Genomic DNA, 23,554 nt, shown 5'->3' with positions numbered 1-23,554 from the left:
ATTCAGGCCCACCTATGAACACAAGATGCCAGACCCTACAATTCACCTGTGGTCAAGATGGCACTGGCCACACCTGCTGAAAGCTGGCACTTGATCACTTGAGCTACACCTTCACTTCTCGCTCTTTACTGGTTGATTGGAGATGAGAGTCTCTTGAACTTATCTTCTGGCCTGGCTTTGAACCTTGCTCCTCAGATCTCAGTCTCCTGAGTAGCTAAGATTATGAGTACCCAGATTACCTTTTTAATTTTTTTCTGGAAATTTGTTTTTTTAAGACTCTGAAGTCTCCACCTAACTAGCCCTCTGTGTCTTGTATGTGTGTTTCTTTTAGGATGTAGCATGTTTTGTGATTGTTATTGAGATACCAATTATTAATCTGATTCTCAGAAGCACTGATTATTCTATTCAAGTTCTATTTCTACATTAGGTTCTCATTTTAGAAGCCATATATCATCATCATCTTCTTCTTCTTCTTCTTCTTCTTCTTCTTCTTCTTCTTCTTCTTCTTCTTCTTCTTCTTCTTCTTCTTCTCCTCCTCCTCCTCCTCCTCCTCCTCCTCCTCCTCCTCCTCCTCCTCCTCCTCCTCCTCCTCCTCCTCCTCCTCCTCCTCCTCCTCCTCCTCCTCCTCCTCCTCCTCCTCCTCCTCCTCCTCCTCCTCCTCCTCCTCCTCCTCCTCCTCCTCCTCCTCCTCCTCCTCCTCCTCCTCCTCCTCCTCCTCCTCCTCCTCTTTTTTTAGAAGCCATATCTTTTCACTCCACAATTTTTTTCCTTCTTCTGGTACTGGGGGTTGAGCCTGGGGCTTTGTCCATGCTAGGCAGGCACTGTACCTCTGAGCTATATCACTAGTACCCATAATTTCATGTTTGTGCTCTATGTATACTCTCCTCACCATGTTTGAAGCTCACTTCTGTTTCTCACATTAATTCCACTTTCTTTAGCCAGATCCTCTGGTAATGCAATTTAGTCTCTTTCCTGAAAATTACATGATCCTTTTGTTTTTTGTTTGTACTCTTTTTTTTTTTTTTGCCAGTCCTGGGCCTTGAACTCAGGGCCTGAGCACTGTCCCTAGCTTCTTTTTGCTCAAGGTGGGCTGAATGCTTCTTGTTTACATCTGGCAATTTTGGTTCAATCGTACTTAACACAGCCATGGTATTCTTCCAGGCATTTCCTGCCTGCAGCCCTGCTCTTCCAGGCTAATTAACCAAAAGAAAAAATAAAAAAAAAAAGGAAAGAAAAGAAAAAAGAGCCCCAAACTTACTCCGTTGACAAAGTTCAAAATCTCAGTTCCCGAGGGGGGATAAAAGTGGAAAAGTCCTTACCTTTCCTAATGAGTTTTCCTCTGCTTTTGCTTCCCGAATCTGGTGCCACCCTTCTTCTTGGTCACTCAACATTTACTTTTTCATTTGGTATGGTTTATAGACTTTTGTGTTCTGAGAACTTCTAGTGATCACCCTTCTGTTGTACTTAGAGCTCAACAAAATGATGCCCTCTGTTGTGAGCCTCTGTTCTCCATCACACTCCCATTTTGCTATGTAGCCCAGGCTAGCCTCAAGGTTGGAACTGTCCTGCCTCAGTTTCCCAAGTGTAAGGATGACAAGCGAGTACCATCAAGCCCGGCTCCAGGATTCCTGCCCTGTGTGACATGAGTCTTGCTGGTGACTCATGTCTACTGAGATGTTTCTCACAGTGTTGGAAGTGCCTGGATCTGAACGTCAGGAAAGCCTGTAGGGAGGCAGAGTCCTTGGCTCCATCTTGTGGGCCTTGGACACTGCTGTTGACATTTTGAACCATTCATATTTATACACAGTTAGACAGCCATCAAAACCACAAAGCTAGGTGGGCAGTTCTGGAAAAACCTAGGCCACACCCATGCTTTGCTGTTTTCTGTGCCTAAAGACCAGGTGGAGATAGTCTTTGGATAATAGCGAACCAGTTGTGCATGACAAGAATAGCAGCTGGAAACTTTCCAGGCAGGTGAAGTCCCTAGAATGTTGTCTTGGTGTCGCAGTCCTAGTGATGTACGCAGGACTCACTGGGAATGCATCTGTGGTAGACACTGTGGGCTATCCTCGTGACACTATTCATGGTGCAATGAGCCCCTACAGCTGCCCACTTGTCTTTGCAGGTCAATCCATTGGGTCTAACGTTCTGGATAATAAGTAGTATGCAGGCACTTAGAGTACTATTTATAATAGTTTCAATAGATTGTTTTGCTTTGCAGCATCAAGTGTTGAGAGTCATTTCCTCTAGAACAGACTGAGACCCTCTCATCAGATGGTGGAACAATGTTCCCCTCACAACCTAGAGTCTGAGACCCCTCTCATAGCAACACATAGATTTCATAGAGACTGTGACTCTCCATATGTGTTCTTCCCTGTAATCCTCACACCAATCCAAAGTCCATAACATTATCCAAGCCCATGGAAGCACAAGAATCCTAGGGCAGAGCTGGAATGTGAAGTCAAGTCTGGCCACCTCGGCCATCCTGGGTATGATGTGATTGCTTGTAAGCATATGACCAATATGGGTATGCTTATCTTTATTTGTGCATTAATTTGTTCACTATAAAGAACTAGGTGTGCTGTCTTAAGCTAGGTGTAGGGGATAGATAGGAATTCCAGGAAGTTATTGGTGCTCTCTTCCCTTCACTTCTGATCTAAGATGAGCACAATGGAAGAGGCAACTTAAAAAAAAATGAATGTGTGTTAAGGCAGAAAGGTGAGTCTGTGTAAATGTAGACACTGGGTACACTCCTGAGAGGAGAGGACCTGCTCCCCCTGCCTGGGAGGAGCAGGCATCTGGGGCGATTTCCATGGGCAAAGCAAGGATTGGTCAGAGGAACTGGGATCCCAGTTCAAGAACTAACTGGGCCAAGGTCCAGAACAGGGCGTGCAGATATCAGGAAACAAAAGGAAGTTCACTACAAGGATCAGTTAGCTGAGGAGTCAGGAAAGTGGTGAGGGAGAGGATGGAGGAAGCCATGTTTGAACCTCGTGGCCAGAAACAAAACAGGCTTGATCCTGAAGGCAAGATCAAGCATGCTAGTTTTAGGAAGAGAGGCAGCCCGGGTGTGGTGGCTCATACTTATAATCCCAGTTAGTATGGAGGCAGAGGTCAGAGGAATGTGGTTCCAACCCAGCCTAGGTAAGAAAGTTATGGGGACCTCCATCTCAACAAACAAGCTGCGCTTGTCTATAATCACAGCTGTGCAGGAAGTGTAGGTAGAATATCATGATCTGAGATTGGCTCCCATCAAAAACGGAGACTGGAAAGTAACAAAAGCAAAAAGGGCTGGAGGCTTGCCTGCAAAGTTCAGGTCCTGAGTTCAAATGTTAGAACTTCCAAAAAAGAAAAAGAAAAGAGACTAGGTTTTACTGGTCGTCTAAAGATAAGGATGGGCTTGAAAGGGCCGGCTTCGTCTATAGCTCTGTTCTCAGAACACAGAGGCTCACAAGCTCACGGGCAGTGGGCACTGGGGCCACAAACTTCCGGGTCCAAAAGTCTTTGGAAAGAATTATGAAAGATGCCATGTTTAGCTCTAGTGTATAAACGTCAAAATCTGACTTCCAGTGTGTAGAAAATACGAGCTGAGGAAGTAGAGTGGTTCAAGTAGTAGAGTACCAGCCATTAGCAAGAGTGGAAGGCCCTGCGTCCAAGTCCTTGTACACACACACACACACACACACACACTTAATGGAAAAAGAAAATATAAAGATTCATATCCATGAAATAGACTTAAAGTCATGGACGCATCAGGACCATTAGGTTTTAGGTTTTATAAAGTTCTTTTAAACATTTAAGAAACAGAAAATAGCTAAATATTTTTTTCAAGAACATGGAGGTTAAAAAAAAAAAAAAAAAGGCCAAATGTTTCCAGTTAGCACACCCTAACTCTCAAGTCTAGAGTTTGGAAACAAACCAAAATAATAGTACCAAAGATCAGCTATGCTTTTTAAAATGTTTAACTTTATTGTCAAGGTGATGTACAGAGGGTTACAGTTATATACGTAAGGTAATGTGTACATTTCTTGTTGAACATTGTTGCCCTCTCCCTCATTTTTTTCCCACTTTCCCTCCCTTCATTTTTTCTTTGTTGCAGAGATTGAATCAACTATGCTTTATTTCATAACTTCAAATATGTATACATCCTCTGAACATACTTAAAAGTTGAAAATGTTTCTTTGGAAATGACAGAAATGACACTCAGAGGAAGGATCTTTGATCTGGACAACTTTTCTGGGCCAATTAGTTGAACAAATGCTAATTAATTAATCGTCTCACCTCAGGGAAACATTACCCTAAGTATGAGAGTGTTTCCAAGAGTGAAAGGTTCTGTTTGATCCTATAAACTGATTTGTGTGGTTTAAACGAGAAGAGATGTGGCATAAGCTATGAGATCACTTAGATTCTCATTTAGACGGGCACCAGTGGCTGACACCTGTAACCCTAGTTACTCAGGAGGTTGAGATCTGAGGATCATGATTCAAAGCCAGCCCAGGCAGGGCAATCTGTGAACTTCTTGTTTCCAATTAACCGACAAAAGTCAAGCTGTGGCTCAAATGGTAGAATGCCAGCCTTGAGAAGATAAAGCTAAGGGACAGTACCCTGAGTTCAGCCTCAGGATTGCCCCCGCCCAAACATAATCAAACAACAAAAAATTAGATACTCATTTAAATTAGGTTAAGAAATGGAAGAAGCTGCAAGGGCTAATAAACATTAAAAAATGAAATCTTACCAGCCCCTATTTTAACAATAAGATAACAAAGAAGCCAAAGTTGGCTTAAGCTGTGTGTCAATATAATGACAAAGCAGGAAGTAAACCAACAGCTTAAGCAAAACTAAGCAAATAAGAACAAAATGAAAATACACTATATGGCTGAAGTAGCAGAGTCCTTGGAGAATTTAAGTCAGAATTTTTCTAAGCCTAGTTTCACTGGGCTGCCGTTCACAGATCCATGTGCCCATTTTTCTTCTCGAACTCCTCAGCCTGAACGAGCTGATTTCTGCTCTGCTCTGCCAAAAGGGCTTCCCAGGAGCTCCCACTCTGTCTCTAAAGGTTTCTCTGACATAAGAGACAAGGCTACTCTTGAGGGACATGCGCAATTCCTGGCTCTGAAAGTCCTGTTCCTTTATCATTAAAAAAGAAAAAAAAATGTACCATCACATCAGACCAGAAGTGTCATTCCTACAGAAGTGACATGACTCCTGAATGGTTCCTTTACCTATTATTCTCTGGGGAACGCACAATGGAATGACATCCAACACCTCCCTTCCCCCTCCCGTAGTACCTCAGGGACTAGATCTGCTCCTGTGGCATCTCAACCCTTCCCTGACCAGTTTCTTCTTGGGATCTCTTTGCAAGGTACCCCCAAGATTTGTTGTTGTTGTTGTTGTTGTTGTTTTGGCCAGTCTTGGGGCTTGGACTCAGGGCCTGAGCACTGTCCCTGGCTTCTTTTTGCTCAAGGCTAGCACTCTGCCACTTGAGCCACAGCGCCACTTCTGGCCATTTTCTGTATATGTGGTGCTGGGGAATTGAACCCAGGGCCTCATGAATACGAGGCAGGCACTCTAGCCACTAGGCCATATCCCCAGCCCCCATCCCCAAGATTTTTGTTTATGATTAGTTTTTTTCTTGTGGGAAGACAGAACGGAACCATCATGATGCTTTGTAAATACATTACCTCATTTGATCCTCTCTCACCTAAGAAGGCCTTCACCATTCACCCGGCTCTGAGATTAAGGAAGTTGTCCAAAGTCCATAGCTACAACAGCCCAGTGTGGGTTTGGCAGCCTCTTTCTGAATGTTTTCTTCCATCTCTCTTGAGACAGTCTTTGATGATCATATTCATCATCCTGTCATCAGCTCTATGGAAATGACTCCCCAATCCCCCCTTAACCCTTTTTTCCTTTTTTTTAAATTAAATTTTATTGACAAGGTGTTGTGAAAAAGGGGTACAGTTACATAATAAGGCAGTGAATACATTTCTTGTGTCTTTTTCATTTTAGAACAAGGTTATGCTGGGTAGCACAGGCTAGATTTGAACTTATGACCCTCCTGTATCAGCTTCTCAAGTCCTGGGATTATAGAGGTATGCCACCATGCCTGGCCCCAGCCCCTACTTGTAACACTACTAATCTGGCTCAAAAGTTGCACCTGTGTGCTAGACTTCACCATCCTGCTTCCTTCCCTGCTGGCTTCCCACTGTCAGTCATGAGGGGAGATGTCAGAAGTCCCAGGGATGGTGGTTAAAAGTAGAGGCAAGTGCGTACTGGGAGCTTGCAGGCAGCAGGGAAGGTGGTATCGATGCTCAGTCCTGTAGGGAAACAAACACTATCCCTAAAATGGTTTCAATTAGATTCTTACAAGTGCATGTGTTTAGCATGGATAGCTTGATGACTTTAAGTCGGAACAGCATAACCATGAGAAACTACTGCATAGATAGATGCTCAGATGCAGTGAGCCAATCTCTCCCAGAGCTGGAACCGGCTCACTGGAAGGTTTGGCACATCTTAGGCAGCTTGCTGCTTAAGGGTCTGCTGAAGGCATGTATCTCTATTTGTTTTATAGAAAACTTGGAGTTATTTTTTTGTAACTCTCTTGCACATATCAATATTTGTAAAACAAATCAATCAAATGCATCTCCTGGCTGCTGTAAGGTGGAAGCTGGCCACGGAATAATGTTTTCTTTCCACCCAAATGGACCTAATAACTTGAAATGAGTAACCAGGCAAGCACTAGCTCCTGATACACATTAGAAGAAAGTCTGAAGTACTTTCAGTCTATTGGTATGTACCAATCTTCTCTATCATGAATGTATGTAAAGCATTTTACCTTAAGCTGATAGTAATTTACATTCTTGTTCTGCAGGTTTGAATCTGGTTTTCCATAAAGACTCTGAAGAGTCAGAACACATGTGGTTGTGCATGGAGTTTTAGCCAAGTGTGGTAGCACACCCCTGGAACTCCAGCACTCAGGAGACTGAGGCAGGAGGCTAGTGAGTTCAAAGCCAGCTGGGGCTACCTAGGGAAGACCCTGTCCAATCAAAACCCCTCCAAACAAATGCAACTGTGCATTTAGAGTGTTAAGGTTTAGATTAAGTTTGAATAGTGTGACCCCCCGAGGAGGAATGTACAACCTGAGGACTTGATATGCCGTCTATACGCTAGCCCCCACTTGGCTCAAGGCTCTCTGGTCTTCTAATCCTGTGATCTCAACTCTCTCAGTGGGAAATCTTGGCTTCCTCACTCTAAAATAAGGGCAAAGGATCCTCAAGGTTGCCTAGCTACAAAAATCCTAGGGTTTACTCATCTTTTTTTAGTCATTCCTGAGCCTCAAGGGTTAGAAGTATACACGCAGGAATGAGCTCCACAGGGTCAGGTGTGCGGTGTTAGGTTTGCTGTAACTGAGAACCATAGATTGGGTGGCTTACAAACAACAGAAATTCATTTCTGCCTCATCTGGAGGGTGGGATATCTGAAATCAAGATGCTGGCAAGACGAAAGTGTCTATAAAGGGCACATGTCCTGGTCCAGACAGTGCTTCTCTCTGTATCCTTACATGGCAGAAGGGGCAAGGGGGCTCTTTCTCTTACTTTTTTTTTTGGTTGGTCATGGGGCTTGGCCTCTAGGCCTGGGCGCTGTCCCTGAGATCCTTAGCTCAAGGCTAATGCTCTACCACATAAGCTACAGTGCCACTTCCTGTCCCTGAGCTCTTTTGCTCAAGGCTAATGCTCTGCTACTGTGAGCCACTGCTCAACTTCAGGTTTTCTAGTGGTTAATTGGAGATAAGAATCTCATGGATTTTCCTACCCCAACTGGTTTCAAACAGCAATCCTGAGATCCCAGCCTCCTGAATAGCTAGGATTGAGGGTGTGAGCCACCAGCATCCAGCTTGGGGTCTCATTTATAAGGACTCTATTTGGAAATACCCTCAGGCTATTGGGGGGGGGGGTGGAAGCACTTTTAACTTATAATACATTCTTTTCCCCTTGGGATTTGGTGTCTAATTAAAGAATATTCTTTCTTCATAGGTTGTTGGTAAAACAGATCTTGGAATGCTTCTTGCTTAGAGCCCTGGATCTATTGCCCACTTTGGTCTCAAGCAGCAATGTCCTTTCTCCATCCAGCTTTATCTTTCCTAGCCTTGGAAGACATAAGACCTAAAATCATGCGTTCAGGCTGTCAGCCCAGCAGATGGCCAAAGGGATCTTTCTGCCTATAGTTAAGGGTTAGTGATTCTCAGAGTAGAGCCACAGGCAGAGCCCAGGCTCATTTATATACAACTGTGTGTGTGTGCACTTGTACCCTGGGTACTGTCCCTACACTTCTGTGCTCAAGGCCAGTGCTCTACTACTTAAGCCATACCTTCACTTCTGACTTTTTTTGATGGTTAGAGATAAGAGTCTCATAGACTTGCTTGTTTGGGCTGTCTTTGAACCATGAACCTCAAGATCTCAGCCTCCTGAGTTACTAGGATTACAGGTGTGAGCTATTGGTGCCTGGCTGGCATTTGTTTTGTTTTTGTTTTTTTAAAAAAAACACCTCTCCAGTGACTATAACTTGCAACCAAGGTAGAAAACACCCATACTTGTTCACAGGACAGACTGTTGTACCAGCACAAGGATAGATTTCAAAAGGAAGACTTGACAGAACCCTTCTCATAATTCTGATGTGGGGGTAACCTGCTAGATTAATTATAAAAACACATAACAAAAAAAGACAGTCAACAACAGCAAAAAGAAACACTATTGAGAATGTCTTGATTGTATTCAAATTTTTATTGTTTTCCAACAAAAAAACTTTAAGACAATAATTTTAAATAAAACACGGTAAATTCTAGACAATGACTGGGTTTTATAAATTTGGACTCCTACTACAGTTCTGTTGTGCTTTCTTCAATATTTATATTATTTCTTATTATTTTATTTTCACTCCAAACTTGCTAAACAAAGAGTCACTGTCTGTTCACGTGAAAGCTTCGCTTGAAGGAAATATTCCACTATCACAGAAAACACACGCAGAGAACAGTCATTATTTATATTTACAGCATACAAGAAGTCTGTCCAGCCATTTTGGTTCTGTTTCTTTGCCCATACTGAGATCAGCAAAAAAGCAAAGAAGCAAGATTTCACTTCAGCAGGGCAAAGGACGGCATCAACCAAACTTCAAGAAACAATTACCAACAGATCACAAACATGGTCAGCAACATGCAACTCAGGTGGGGTTGATGACATAAAAACAAACATGGAGTGGGTCACAACTAGACTGTTTCTCACTGTGCACCTTTCCTCAACGAATCAATTCTATATCCATTGCACACAAAGAAAGGGAAATACAGCCAAGCCTTTGTTCATGAAGAAAATGCCCTTCAAACAAATTCATCATAAGGCAAAAAAAGAAAAAAAAGAAAGATGATGAAGCAGTTTGGCCCAGTGGAAAAAAAACTGAAATAAAAAAGGGTGTATATACCTAAGCATATACACATTTTCAGATACACTGCCATTTTAACAAAGCATAGTCAGTCATTACACAGTCAATGAATTGGCTCAGTACAGTGAAAAGTGTTTTCTCTACCTATGGAGTTATTGCTAATCTGCTACACATTATGCATTGACATGAGAATTCTAGAAAACAAAGGACCTGAGCTGACATATTGCCAGTGTTAGCCCTGTAGTAGGTATTGAAAGGACAACACGTCACCTAAACCGGAAGAAAAGGCAAAATGCCACTACCAAAAACAGAAAGGGTGAAAGAGGCTTATGCACTGTCCCTTACATTTTTGCTATTAAAAAAAAAAAAAGCAACAACAAAAAAAAACCCCAAAACAAGTCCAGTTCACCACAAGTTAAGCAGAACCTGATGAGCAAGTTTAGCCATACAGTGGGGTTGAAGAGTGAAACACGGCATGCATTTACAGCTAGCAATGATCTAGTCTATTTTGTCATACAAACTGGAATACAAAAGTCCAATTTAAATAAGACTAGACTATCATAGTAAAAAAAAAACACAACAACACACACACAGTAGACTTTGTTTGATACTGATTGATTTTAAAACTCATTCTGCCTGCTCTTATGAATATTCTACTGCAATTAATTGATGGCTAGAGGATTTACTTTAAAAAGATATTAAATACCTGTATCATGAAATTACATTCTTATTAACAAGACATACAGTGTAAGAAAATAGCTCATGGTTGAAATGTGTCTGAAATGCATTTCTTCTTACAACTATCAAAATATCCACTCACACTAAAACAAAATCATCCCCAATCCCACCCGCCCCCCCAAAAAAAATTTAAGGAAAGATGGGGTGGGCTAGGCAAGGTGCAGGGAAGGAGAGATCTAGCTATACTAATTATAGCACAGTGATTATTAACAATGGTTCAAGACAGAACCAACAAGAGTTGGTCAAAAAGATGCCTTCAATACATGGTTACAATTAAAAAAAAAAAGCAACAAAACAAAACTCAGCCACTTTTGGTTCATCACAGTGAGACCAAAATTTAAAAAAAAGTCTCACAAATTCATATAAATATTAGACCCCAACTCTCTCATTATTATTATTTTTTTAAAGTTTTTTTCCATTTGTTTTTGCAAGGCCTAGCTACCTTATTACAATTTATATTTGCTCTGCAAAAACTACAAGAGGTAGGCATTAAAGCATGAAAAAGTTTCTCAGGTAGAATCGCTTGGACTGAATACAGACTTAGTCTCCCTAAACCCTGCAAGGTATTGCCTTTCATGTTCTGCATGAATGTACTCACAAGGAAGAAACTTTCTCTGTTGAAGGATACTGTCATAGTGTTTGTCACAGAGCATTCATATATATACACATATTTAGGCATATATGCATATATATGTGTTCATATATATATATATATATATTTGTTTAAAAAAATAAACAACAAAAACCAAACCTGGGTTCCTAGAACCACTTCTTTTGATTCCCTACTTCCACAAAACAAAATGTACCATTTGGCCAAGACTACAGATGAGTTGGTTGTTGTTTTTTTTGTTGTTGTTGTTGTTTGTTTTTCCTCTCTTTTCACAGATGCAAGCGCCATGCAATAAATTAAAGAACAGATATGAAAACATACATGGGATAAAACTACTGAAGGTAGAAGTTGAAAAGCGTTTATAGAAACATAATTTGTAATACTTTTCTTTCTCTCCTTCCACGCTGTCGCAGAGCTGCAGCTATACATCAAGGATTTCCTCGGCCGTGCCTCCACAGCGCAGCCGATAGCGGCCGGTTCTCCAGCTTATCGTGGGGTCCCACAACGCCGACAAAAAAATATATATTGTCATGGACTCGCGGATGAACCAAGCAACTGCATAGTCGAGTTTTGAAAAACACAGTGAGCCACCCTAGGAGGTGAAACAAACATATTTTGTCAGATTAAAACCCAGCTTTTAAAAAGAAAGAAAGGCAATTCTTATCCCAGCACCAGCGCCTTAGGCTCCTGATCCTAATGACTCAAGAGGCTGACATGTGAGAATTGCAGTTTAAAGCCAGCATGGGTGGGAATGTCTGTGAGACTCTTCTCTCCAGTGAATCACCCCAAAGCCAGAAGTGGGCTGTGGCTCAAGTAATAGAGCACCAGTTTTGAGCAAAAAAGTGAAGGGACAGTGCCAGGTCTTGACTTCAAGCCCTAGTACAAACATACACTCATGTATGCATATACACACACACATACAGACACACACACACACGCATGCACACGTACACAGGCATGCACACTCACACACAGGATTTAATTATTTTTAAGCACATTACAGAAAATCAAGTCTGTTTTTTTTCAGAAAATTCGGCTGCCATGCAATACTATTTAAGAAAATGTTGGTTGTGGGCCAGGAATACGGATGGCCCAGTGGCAAGAGTGCTTGTCTCATATACATTAAGCTCTGGGTTTGATTCCTCAGCACCATATATAGAGAGAAGGCCAGGGACAGTGCTCAGGCCCTGAGTCCAAGCCCAGGACTGGCAAACAAACAAAGAAACAAACAGAAAATGTTGGTTGTTAGTAAAAGCAGAATGTTATTGTAAGGTCACCCTAATTTGAATATTGGTTGATTTGCCTAGTCACTTTTTGGGAGCCTTGATAAAAAAATGATTGCATAACCAACTAAAGTTTAAATTAAGTAAAACTGTATGTCCATGTTCCACTTGGGAAAGAAATGTGAAAATCTATTATTAGAACATGGTATATGCTTATTTATAATCCCAGCTACAGGAAGAGTATGGGGCCAGGGTCAGTTCAGGCAAAGACCCTATCTCAAAAACAAAATAACACCATCATCAACAAGGCTGGGAGTATAGCTCAAGTGGTAGGGCACTCACCTAGTATGCATATGCCTCTCAGTTCAGCCCCCCCAGTACAGAAGAAAACAAAACAAAACACCCTAATATTAACCTTCAATAAGAAACAGAAGAATGGCTCCAATCTTTCTAAATTAGAAGCGTTTTCATTCTACCAAATGCCTACCACCCTTTCCATGCCTATTCACATACCTGGACACCCCTGAGCTGAATGTAGTCAAATATAAACCACGCCAGGCAATGACACATGAAAAATACCATAATATCCCATCTGAATACATGGTGGGCCGCCCATCCGATAATTAAACTGGCAACAAAGCATTCAGAAATTGGCTCACAAATGATTGTAGCAGGAAGCATATTAATTCGCAATTTGGTCCACCTAAAATAGAAAAGAAAAAGATTTTCTTCTGGATAACAGCCAGGTTACAAGACTAACCAATGACCGATTTCCTAAAAGACTATTAGTTTATTGTTTATTTCTTCATTCTTTGGTCTACAAATCTCTTCTCTACTTTTAGTCTACTAAAGGGAAAGGTCTTAAATTCATTGATACAGTCTATGTGCTACATGACTACAGACTGTAAAATTCAATGAAGGTATAGAAAGTTAAAAAATTAGAAATCAGCATATGAAAACTCAGTCTTTTTTTTTTTTTTGGCCAGTCCTGGGCCTTGGACTCCGGGCCTGAGCACTGTCCCTGGCTTCTTCTCGCTCAAGGCTAGCACTCCGCCACTTGAGCCACAGCGCTGCTTCTGGCCGTTTTCTGTATATGTGGTGCTGGGGAATCGAACCTAGGGCCTCGTGTATCCAAGGCAGGCACTCTTGCCTCTAGGCTATATCCCCAGGCCCTGAAAACTCAGTCTTAATACATTTTTTAAAACGCCAGGTGTCCGTGGCTCATGCCTGTAATCCGAGCTACTTAGGAAGCAGAGATCTGATCATCATGGTTCAAAGCCAGCTCAGGCAGGAAAGTCTGTGAGACTCTATATCTCCAATTAACCAACAGAAAACTGGAAGTGGCACTGTGGCTCAAGTGGTAGAGCACTAGCCTTGAGCTAAAGAGCTCAAGGACAGTGCCCAGGTCCTGTGGTCAAGCCTCTGACTGACAAAAACAAAAAGGACAACACAAAAAATTTCACTGTTCACTATATATGCATGTATATTGAGAAAGGAAATTCTTATCTGAGTGCCAGTTGCTTGTGCTCATAATTCTAGCTACTCAGGAGGCTGAGACTGAGGATTGCAGCTCAAAGCTGGCCTAGGTAAGAAAGTCTTTGAGACTTATCTCCAATTAACTAACCAAAAGCCAGAAGTGGACAAGTAGCAGAGCTCTAGTTTTGAGCAAAAAAGCTAAAGGACAGTTCCTAAGTCCTGACTTCAAGACCCAGTAACAGCACCCCTCCCCCCCACTATGTATATGTATAATATGTTTCATTTACTTGAATACAGAAATAACTTAAACTTTATTTTCTGGACCTAAACAAAAAAATAATCTCACTTTTAGAAATATCTCCCCTCACCACCTTTCTTTTAACAAAGTTACCTGATCATTCTGGATTGAAACTGAGAAATTGAGTAGGAACCAGAGTTTTGCATGGCAACTTGTGTGGACATTGCAAACCTCCAACCTCTGCAAAGGAAGATAATTACAAAGTGATCTCAGGTGACAAACACACGAGAGCCCAACCGGTTATGCCATCACTAATCACTACAGGTAAGGAACTGCTGAGATCCAGGGCGAGCCTCATTCTCAGGATTGAGCAATTATATTGGCCTAAGGTGTTCCATCTACAAACTTTAAGGATCATCACAATTTCAGAAAGTTAAAAAGTGTGGTCATTCTGAAAACAGTCATGGAGAGTGCCCTCCCCAGCCCCTCTTCACAAAAGGCATGTGTGCTTCAGCAAAAAATGTAAACAAAACATTATTTCATTGAAGACATTTGACCACCATGAACTCCCTTAGAGGAGAACTCTGAAAAATATGCTTCTTTTTTGTTGTTGTTGCCCATACTTTTAAAGAAATAATGGTATAAGACAAGTGATCTCCTCAAATCAAACAGGTCTTTGTGATGGTAAAATGCTAGAAGTCAATCACAGGAGTCAGTAAGTGGCTTAATAACAAAGCACCAGATAATGCGCTGAGAATGTCCAATTTTGAAATGACAATTTTAATCTTTCACCTCCTTAGGGCCTATGACTTCATCAGTAGCTTTAGTTCTTCAAAAAGACACTGAGATTCACATTTACATTAATGAAAATACATGACCACAGACACGTTTCCTTTCAGTCCTTCAAACCACATGCACTTGAATAGAGACAAATGGACTTGCTCCACTAGTGTATGCCTGTGAATAATTAATACAAACTTTTTGTCAAAATTACTCATCTACTCTGCACCCACCAGCAAAAAGTAAGATTTTTTTTAAAAAGTCCTTGGTGTTTTACCACTTGTACCATGCCTCCAGCCCAACAAAGGCATGGTTTGAACAGAAAGAACAAAGTTAGGTACTACAAATATGGGGGCTTCATTTTGTCTTCTTACCGGTCAGCTATTGCCTTGGCCATGAAATAATCTTCAGCGATGTATTGAGCAAAAGCGATCAGCCCTCCTGCTTGATCTAGCACATCCTTCCTCATTAAACAGGACATTCCTGTCACACACTTGAAGCCAGTGACATTGGCAGAGATGTAGGACCTTGGATGTGAAGTTCCAAAATACACCTGCCCGCCAAAAACCCACAAATGTATACTATTAGGACTTTATAAGTTTGGTGTCTATAAGCTTATTCCTAATAATTTTTCTTTAAGTATAATTCAAAGTATAATTCTTTAAGTATAATTCAAGTAAATTGTTTTTATATAACCTACCCAAATAAAAATATAACAGGCAGTTAGTAATTTATTTGGCTGACAATACTTGTTATCATCATTACTAAGAATTATTTACATGAAGGCAGGATATGGTGGCACATGGCTATAATCCCAGCACCTGGGAGATGGAGGGCAGGACGATTTGTTCTAGCTCAACCTCGGCTACATGGTAAGACATTGTCTTAATCTCTACCTCTCCCCAAAAGGAAGATAAAGACAGAGACAAAAAAGAGAAATAGTTACCCCATGCCAACTTCCACCAGCTCCCAACTGGGGATTAAATTTAGGATTTAGCATTTGCTAGGCAGGTGCTTTGCTACTTGAGCCTTGTCTCCAGCCTCTTTTTACACGGGCAATTTTTTTTTTTTTTTTTTTTTGCCAGTCCTGGGCCTTGGACTCAGGGCCTGAGCACTGTCCCTGGCTTCTTCCCGCTCAAGGCTAGCACTCTGCCACTTGAGCCACAGCGCCACTTCTGGCCATTTTCTACATATGTGGTGCTGGGGAATCGAACCCAGGGCTTCATGTATACGAGTCAGGCACTCTTGCCACTAGGCCATATTCCCAGCCCTCCACAGGCAATTTTTGAGGCAGAGTCTTGCTTTATGTTCCAGCCAGCCTGGACTCTGAGTCTCTTCCTTGTGCTTCCTCAGGTAACTGGAAATGGCAGGCACTGCATCCTACCTCCTCAACTTCGATAACTGGCATGCACCACAGCATCCAGTCATCGATTGAGATGGCTTCAGAACTTTTTCTGTCTGGGTTGGCCTTGAACCACCACAACCCAATCTCCAGTGTACCTCCCCTAGGCACTGGTTGAGATGGAGTCTCAAACTTTTCCTTGCATGGGATGGTGTATGTACGGGCATGTGTGTATGTGTGTGCGTGTGTGCGTGTGTGTCTGTGTGTGTGTATGCTGGTTCTAGGGCTCCAACTCAGGACCTGGGCCCTGTCCCCAAGCTTTTTTGCTCAAGGCTAGCACGCTACCACTTGAGCAACAGCTCCATTTCAGGCTTTTTGTTGAGTAATTGGAAACAAGAGTCTCATGGATTTTCCTGCCCTGGCTGGCTTTAGACCGCATCCTCAGATCTCAGCCACCTGACTAGCTAGGATTACAGGCATGAGACACAGGTGCCTGGCTCCCAACTATATTTTTTTATAGGTATAGGAAAAGTATTAGAATCCCAAGGGCCAAAATGCTAAGAAAAAACCAAAATCTTAGGTTGTAAAACCATTTCCTCTAGCTTTTAGGATTCTGAATTTATGTACTGCCTTGACTACTTTTCCATAATTTATTTGGCACAAATTAACATTTATTTTATAAGGTGAACAGACAGAATTGGAGCTGTTGCTCTGTGGTGGAAAACTTGCTAGTGTGTATGAGACTCTGAGAGTGATCTCCAGGAACACAAACAGACATACAAGCAAAAAGTAATGCCAACCCCCAAACACAAAAGGCTGAAGAGGAAACAATGATTATTAACAATGTTCCAAAAAGAACTTATAGGGAACAAGGCCCACCACCCGTGGCTCATGCCTGTAATCCTAACTACTCAAAAGGATGAGATCTGAGGACTGCAGTTGAAGCCAGCCCAAGAACACAGATCTGAGAGACTTATCTCTAATTATAAAAAAAAAAGCAGGAACCAAAGCTGTGGTTCATGTGGTAGAGTACCAGCCTTGAGTGAAAGAGCTGGAGGGATAGTATCCAGGCCCTGGGTTCACGTACATGCACAGGATTCAGATGGACTTGCGCGAACAATTATTCTGTGTATATTTGAAATACTTCATGATATGTGAAAAGTTTTTTAAATTAGTTTGAATCTTTACAAGAAGGCGATTCTGTTCTTTTATAGAACCATCTAAAGTGAACTTGTAGAACTCACAACGTTTAGCCTGCGTCCAGCTGGCAAGAGCACCGCAGCACACACATTTCATTGTGGGAAGCTCACTAGGTGGAGCTCAGTTCAACAAGGAAGGGAACCCAGGCTCAAGGGCTGTCTCAGGAATGAAAATAGCCGTCCTCCCCTCTTCAGGATGTCAGGCACAGTAAACATCAGGTAGCCAATCCCAAGCCTCAATACAGTCTGTAACTACTAGAGGACGGAACTAGAAATGCAAACATGATGTAAACAACCAGGCCACTCACCTGCTCTAATGTGGCAGCAAAGCCTTGTCTGTCTGCTACATATGGCAGCCCGTGAACCAAGCCTACTTTCTCTGTCATTTGATTGACCATGTCAGTTAGTGTGTCTGGAATTACTGAAATTATAAACAAAAAGACAAACAAAAACAACAAGGTTGGGGGAAAAAGAGAGAGAAAAGTTATTTTTAATAAAATGCATACTAGTGTATAAAATATATTATTAGGTTCTTATAAAAATAAGTGCTAAAGTATCATAAGAGTAATTTTCTTTTCAATATGTATATTTTACATTTTTTTTGGAGTAGAATACACCATTTCTAAAAGGCATCCTGTGTTGCTCAGCCAGTTTACTCTGTTCAGGTTTTGGCCTAGAATATAGCTAAGATGTGTTAGAGGCAGGGTACACCTTGAAAGTGGTACCCTGTGTCAGAGCCCCAACCCAGATTCAGAATCAAGTGTCCTAGGAAAAAGTTCAGAAGCAGAGGTCAAAGGGCCTCAGTTCCTGTCTCCACTCATTGCCCACAGGAGGTGAGGCTCACAGACCTGCTAATGGGAAAGTGCCACCCTTAAGTTTGCTGAGATTTGTTCACTGATAGACTTGACAGAATATGTGACAGTAACAATAAGATTACAAAGGTGAAGAAACAAACGGACTCTGACTGTGAGCTGTTATGGTTGTAGCCATCCTGATTCATGTCAAAGAGAATTACAATACTAATAATTTTCAAAGATGCATTTGAAAGTAATGAAAAATTCTAAATTATTGCCTTGTCTTCAAGTAACATAGTATATTATTTTAGGTGATTTACTTAATTTCTTATTTCCTTTTAGTCTTTGTGTGTGTGATCCTCAGATCTCAGCCTTCTGAGTAGTTAGGATTATAGGCATGAGCCACTGGTACCCAGCTTCTTTTTCTTTTTCTTTTTTAAAGTGCCAGTACTAGGGCTTGAACTCAGGGTTTCTTGGCTCCTGCTTAGCTTTTTCACTCAAGGCTGGTGCTCTACTCTTGAGCTACAGCTCCACTAGTTTTTTTCTTGGTTAACTAGAGATAAATCAATTGGAAATAAGAGTCTCTTGTATTTGTCTGCTAGGTCCATGATGCTCAGATCTTAGCCTCCTGAGTAACAGATTACAGGCATGAGCCACATGATACCTGGAGTATTGGATCATAGTCTGTCTAGCCCAATGTTCTGAATCAGAAGCAATTCCTCTGTACAAAGAATGCCTGCAGACATTTTTGGGTGTTCCAACTGAGAAGGAGGTGCTAGTGGGTAAGGATGGTGTTAACACCGCCTATGGAAAAGCCATGACAAAAAAGACCACCAGGCCCAAGATGTCAACAGTGTTGAGGCTGAAAAACTAAAGCTAACTAAAATAATAACAAAGCATTATTAAGGGAACATGTCTAAAAATGAAAAAATAGAATTTCAGAATATAAAAGGCTCCTTGCTAAAATCATCGAAGTAAAAAGACATATAAATATAAGTAAAAAGATATATAAATAAGACATACACATACATATAAAAAGATACACACATAAATCCTGATAAAAATATTTCTCCCAGGAAACCATATACTTACTGATCTTGTCTCTGTTTGAGATCAGTGTATTAGGTTTAAGAAAAAAAGTAGTGTCACACAGATAAGGGTAAAGTTACACACATGATAGTTTGTAGACTGGATAATAGACCAGACTATTTTTCTAATGGCTAGAATTTTCTCTTCAAAATGAGATACTTTAATAATAATATAACCGTCTAAAAAATAGTAATCTTAGAGAGTAGAGTTGGATTTAGTACCATGACATTACCTTATCAGGCAAATAATTAAGACTAGTAAACTTTTGTTTTTGGCATTTTATCATGGAATGAACAGTTTCATAAAATGTATTAAAAAAAACAAACCACCTCACCTCTTATTCCACTATCACAAATCCATATAAGATCATACTTTGCAACTTCATATCCTGGCATCAAATTATTAATTTTAGGATTAATGCCAACTTTTTTGCCACCTGAAACATAAAGGCATAATAATAGAGGATACAATAGTGAAAATACTGTCTATTAAAGACACACGGTAAGAAGGAGTATAAAGGATTTCATATTTAATCATTTAAATGACGTATTCCTTCACATCCTTTTAAATTCTTTGTTATTCAGAATAATGTATCTAGAAAAAAAATCATTCCCCAAAAGAGAATTCTATTATTTGCTTCTGAAAATTCAGTCTCATTTTCTAATTTTTTTTTCCTTTTTCTGGCACTCCTGGGGCTTCAATTCAGGGACTAGACTTTGTCCCTTAATTTTACCATTAAAAGCTAGTGCTCTATCACTTGAACCATAGTCTCACTTCTGGCTTTCTGTTGATTACTTCAAACTGCAACCTTCAGATTTCAACTTCTCTAGTAGCTAGGACTGCAGGCACTGATATTCAACTCATTTTCTAATTCTTAAAGTTATCACATGAACAGTAAGTGTGGGTCAATATTCAATTGCAACTGCATAGCATAATCACTCTGCTTATAGTAACCATAGCTGAAAATGGCTAAGAGGAATTTTTTTAACCACAAACACATATACACAATAATGCACAGGCTCATTAACTTAGTTATTTATAATTGAATGTTTCAAAATGTTATATTGCAAACATCAAGATGTACACATTTTGTCAATTTAAAAAAGTGATAGGGATGAAAACATATAGAACTCATTTTGAAGCTATGGTAATTAAGACAACATAGAGAAATTGGCCATTAGCATGGAGGCTAGAGTTCACATCAGATATATACTTATAACAATGGGGCTGGGATGGTACTATGCCTGCCTAATGGCAAATGCATCTCTACACATTTTTGGAATAAACCTGTAAACTTCCCCCTAAAATACTTTCTACAATCTAACACAAGTGAAGTCTATTGCTTATTCCTTACTACCATAAGTGATTCAGAAAATAGGCTACACACTGAAAAGATTAAAGAAACAAAAGGACATGCATATGCCTAATTGTAAAATGTAACTTTTGCTAGTGATTGTTTTAAAAATAGTTTGGTTTTATAACTTTCCTGTAAAGCATGTAAACATCTGTCACGACTCCAGAAAACATGTTAGACTAAACTTACTTCATAGCATCCCTGGGTGGCAAATGCCCTAATCTATAGTGTAATTCAGGAAAGATTTCCTGATACTTAAGACTATCAAAGCAGTTTTTATTTGTTACTTACCTATAAATAATCTAGCATCAACATTTGGGTATTTTCCAAGCAGCTTCTTACATACATCAATGGCTGGATCATCATGATCTTGTACACAAAGGAGTACTTCATACTAGTCAAAGAAAATGTTTTATGTTAAGTAAGTGCTCTTAGAAATAATAAGCACTTGGGTTTATAGATTGATTGAAAAGTTTAAGGAAAGCAAACAAGTGTGTATTGTGTACACAAAGTCTGAGTATTTGTAATACAGCCAGCATTCAACACTGATGGTAAAAGATTGCTTAGAGGAAGAGGGACTTTCCAGGACAGGTGTCTGCAAGCAGAGGGAACAGACCAAATAGATCTTATCTCATCAAAAATAGGCAATAAAGGAATGTGTGACTGGGTATGGTGGTTTGGGGCTTTTCCCCCCCTCTTTTTTTTCTTGAGTGTCAGTATTAGGGTTTGAACTAGGAACCTTGTATTTTCCCCTAGCTTTTTTGCTCAAGATTAGTACTCTACCATTTGAGCCACAGATCTACTTCTGGCCTTTTGGTGGTTACTTGGAAATAAAGAGTTTCATGGTCTTTCCTTCCCAGGCTGTCTTTGCATGGTGATTCTCAGATCTCAGCCTCCTGAGTAGCTAGGATTACAGTTGTGAACCACTAGCACCTGGTTTGGCATTTCCTTATAGAAAAAGACGTTTCTAAATTATACAATCCTGTAAAATATTAATTTCTTAAAAAGAACTAACATTGCTTACCCCCAGCAAGAGAAAAATAGTACTAATGGGGTTGGATATGTAGCTCAATTGGTAGAGCACTTAGCCAATGAGCAAAAGTGTCAGTTACTGAGTTCAAGACCTGGTCAGGAAAGGAGAGGGGTGACGAGGACAGGACAGGACAGGACAGGAAAAGAGAGAGAGAGAAAGAAGGAAGGAAGGAAAGAAGAGGGGGGGGAGGGAGGGAGGTAGGGTGGGAAAGAAGGAGAGAATAAGGAAAGAAGGAAAGAAAGAAGGAAAAATATAGTTCTGAAATGTACTCAATGGGGAAAAGCTGAACTGGGAATTAGCTTATAGTAAACTTTTTGAGCAGTGTGCAGTATTCGGAAGGGAGGTAATAAGAAGGGGAGGTACAGCTCACATTTGCTCAAGTACAAGGCAAAACTTTTCTTTTTTTTTTGGCCAGTCCTGGGGCTTGGACTCAGGGCCTGAGCACTGTCCCTGGCTTCTTTTTGCTCAAGGCTAGCACTCTGCCACTTGAGCCACAGCGCCACTTCTGGCCATTTTCTGTATATGTGGTGCTGGGGAATTGAACCCAGGGCCTCATGTATACGAGGCAAGCACTCTTGCCACTAGGCCATATCCCCAGCCCCCAAAACTTTTCATCTTTATTGATTATACTTCTTAAATTTAATTCCAAAATGCAATACTTTCAGATTAGGCAGAGTACAAAATTATCTCAATTTACATTATCTCCAGTGTGAAGATCTTTAAACAATTGTTTTTCTTTTCTTTTTCAGTTTTAGGGATTCAACCCAAGGTCTCAAGCATACTAGCCAAGTACTACCACTTGAGCAATGCCACAGAACTGTTTGCTTTAGTTTGTGATTAGGCAGTGTCTCTTGCTTTTGCCTGGGACCAGCCTTCAACTGTGACCTTCCTACTTCTGTATGCATTACCAGTATGTATCATGAGGCCCAATGATTATTTAATTATCTTTAATCTTGCAGATATAGAACATAAACACTATGTAAGATATATAGATTTATATATCTGACAAAGCATATAAGAGATAAGTAACATCTACTCGAAATGAGCATAATTTGAATACAGAAACCATAAGCTCTCAAATAGCTAACCAGAATAACTTTCTCTTTTTAGGCAGTAAAATGACTAAAAGGCTGAGAACAAGATAAGTAATAATTTTTTTAATCCCCAAACTGAGAAACTCAGCCCTTTGATGTTTAAGAACTTAATACTTGCAATTAAAATACCTATTCACATTTGTCATTAAACTAGGTGCATCAATAATAGACTTAAATGTATAAATATTACAAAAATATCTTCATTGATTCAGTCCTATTGATATTAGAAATGTTTTATTACAGTAAGCAGGATAAAAGAAAATTTTAAAAAAGAATTTTTTTCCAGGGGGGATAGTACTGGGAGCTGAAACTAAAACCATGTACATGATAAGCACACACTAATCCTCAAAGAGCTTTCGTGTGTGTGTATGTGTGTGCGCGCGCCCCCGTCCTGGGGCTTAAACTTGGGAACGGGGTGCTATCCCTGGGCTTTTGTACTCAAGGCTAATGCTTGCTCTATCACTTGAGCCATAGTGCCATTTCCAGCTTTTTTGGTAGTTAATTGGAGATATGAATATCACAGACTTTCCCACCTAGGCTGGCTTTGAACCATGATGCTCCTGAGTAGCTAGGATTGCAGGTGTTAGCCACCAGCAGTTGTCCTGAAAAATATTTTAATGTATGACTTATCATACATTAAGTAGCATACATTAAGTGCATCAAGTAGCAATATCCTGAAATATCTTCAACTATTATTTATAAGTAACTACACATCAGGTTTCCAGAAAGCTTTATAACAATGGGTTAGAAGAGAATATAAAGTCTATGACAGAAGAGACTTAGAACACTTGTGGCACAGGGTATTTGGAGAATGGGTGTCAAGTTAATGCAGGTGTCCTGATAGCTTCCTGTGAGGGAAGGATCATTGGGAAGGGGATAACTAACTCATGAAAAAAACTCTAAATTCCAAGTTTTGAAAGGTAATGCTGCATATTCATGACCTATACACAAGCACTAGATGGTTCACATTATTTATTAAATGTATTTGATAAAGTTTCAACAAACTTCATCTTACTACAGGTATTAAAAACACCTTATCTTTCTACTAATCCTAGTTTTTATCTTTTTTTTTTCTGTCAGTATGGGGGCTTGAACTCAGGGCCTGGGTACTGTCCCTTAGCTTTTTCTCTCTCAAGGTTGGAGCTCTACCACTTG

At 40.4% G+C, this 23,554-nt stretch overlaps 1 protein-coding gene across 1 annotated transcript in view; it reads right to left on the bottom strand.

Moving 5' to 3' along the window:
* Positions 1 to 8,758: 8,758 nt before the first annotated feature.
* The window catches only part of Ugcg (UDP-glucose ceramide glucosyltransferase), a 37,441-nt gene continuing 22,645 nt past the window's right edge, over positions 8,759 to 23,554 (bottom strand). The window contains exons 3-9 of the mRNA XM_048339111.1: positions 20,564 to 20,666; positions 19,253 to 19,354; positions 17,344 to 17,456; positions 14,869 to 15,047; positions 13,868 to 13,954; positions 12,514 to 12,703; positions 8,759 to 11,369 (exon numbers count right to left, since the gene is read on the bottom strand). Of these exons, the coding sequence (XP_048195068.1) occupies positions 11,199 to 11,369; positions 12,514 to 12,703; positions 13,868 to 13,954; positions 14,869 to 15,047; positions 17,344 to 17,456; positions 19,253 to 19,354; positions 20,564 to 20,666 (945 nt within the window). The 3' untranslated portion in view covers positions 8,759 to 11,198. The remainder of the gene's footprint in view (positions 11,370 to 12,513; positions 12,704 to 13,867; positions 13,955 to 14,868; positions 15,048 to 17,343; positions 17,457 to 19,252; positions 19,355 to 20,563; positions 20,667 to 23,554) is intronic.

This window comes from Perognathus longimembris, chromosome 1, assembly GCF_023159225.1.
Source record: "Perognathus longimembris pacificus isolate PPM17 chromosome 1, ASM2315922v1, whole genome shotgun sequence".
NCBI lineage: Eukaryota > Metazoa > Chordata > Mammalia > Rodentia > Heteromyidae > Perognathus > Perognathus longimembris.
The sequence above is the reverse complement of the archived record's forward strand: the minus strand, read 5'-3'. Positions and strand labels throughout refer to the sequence as shown.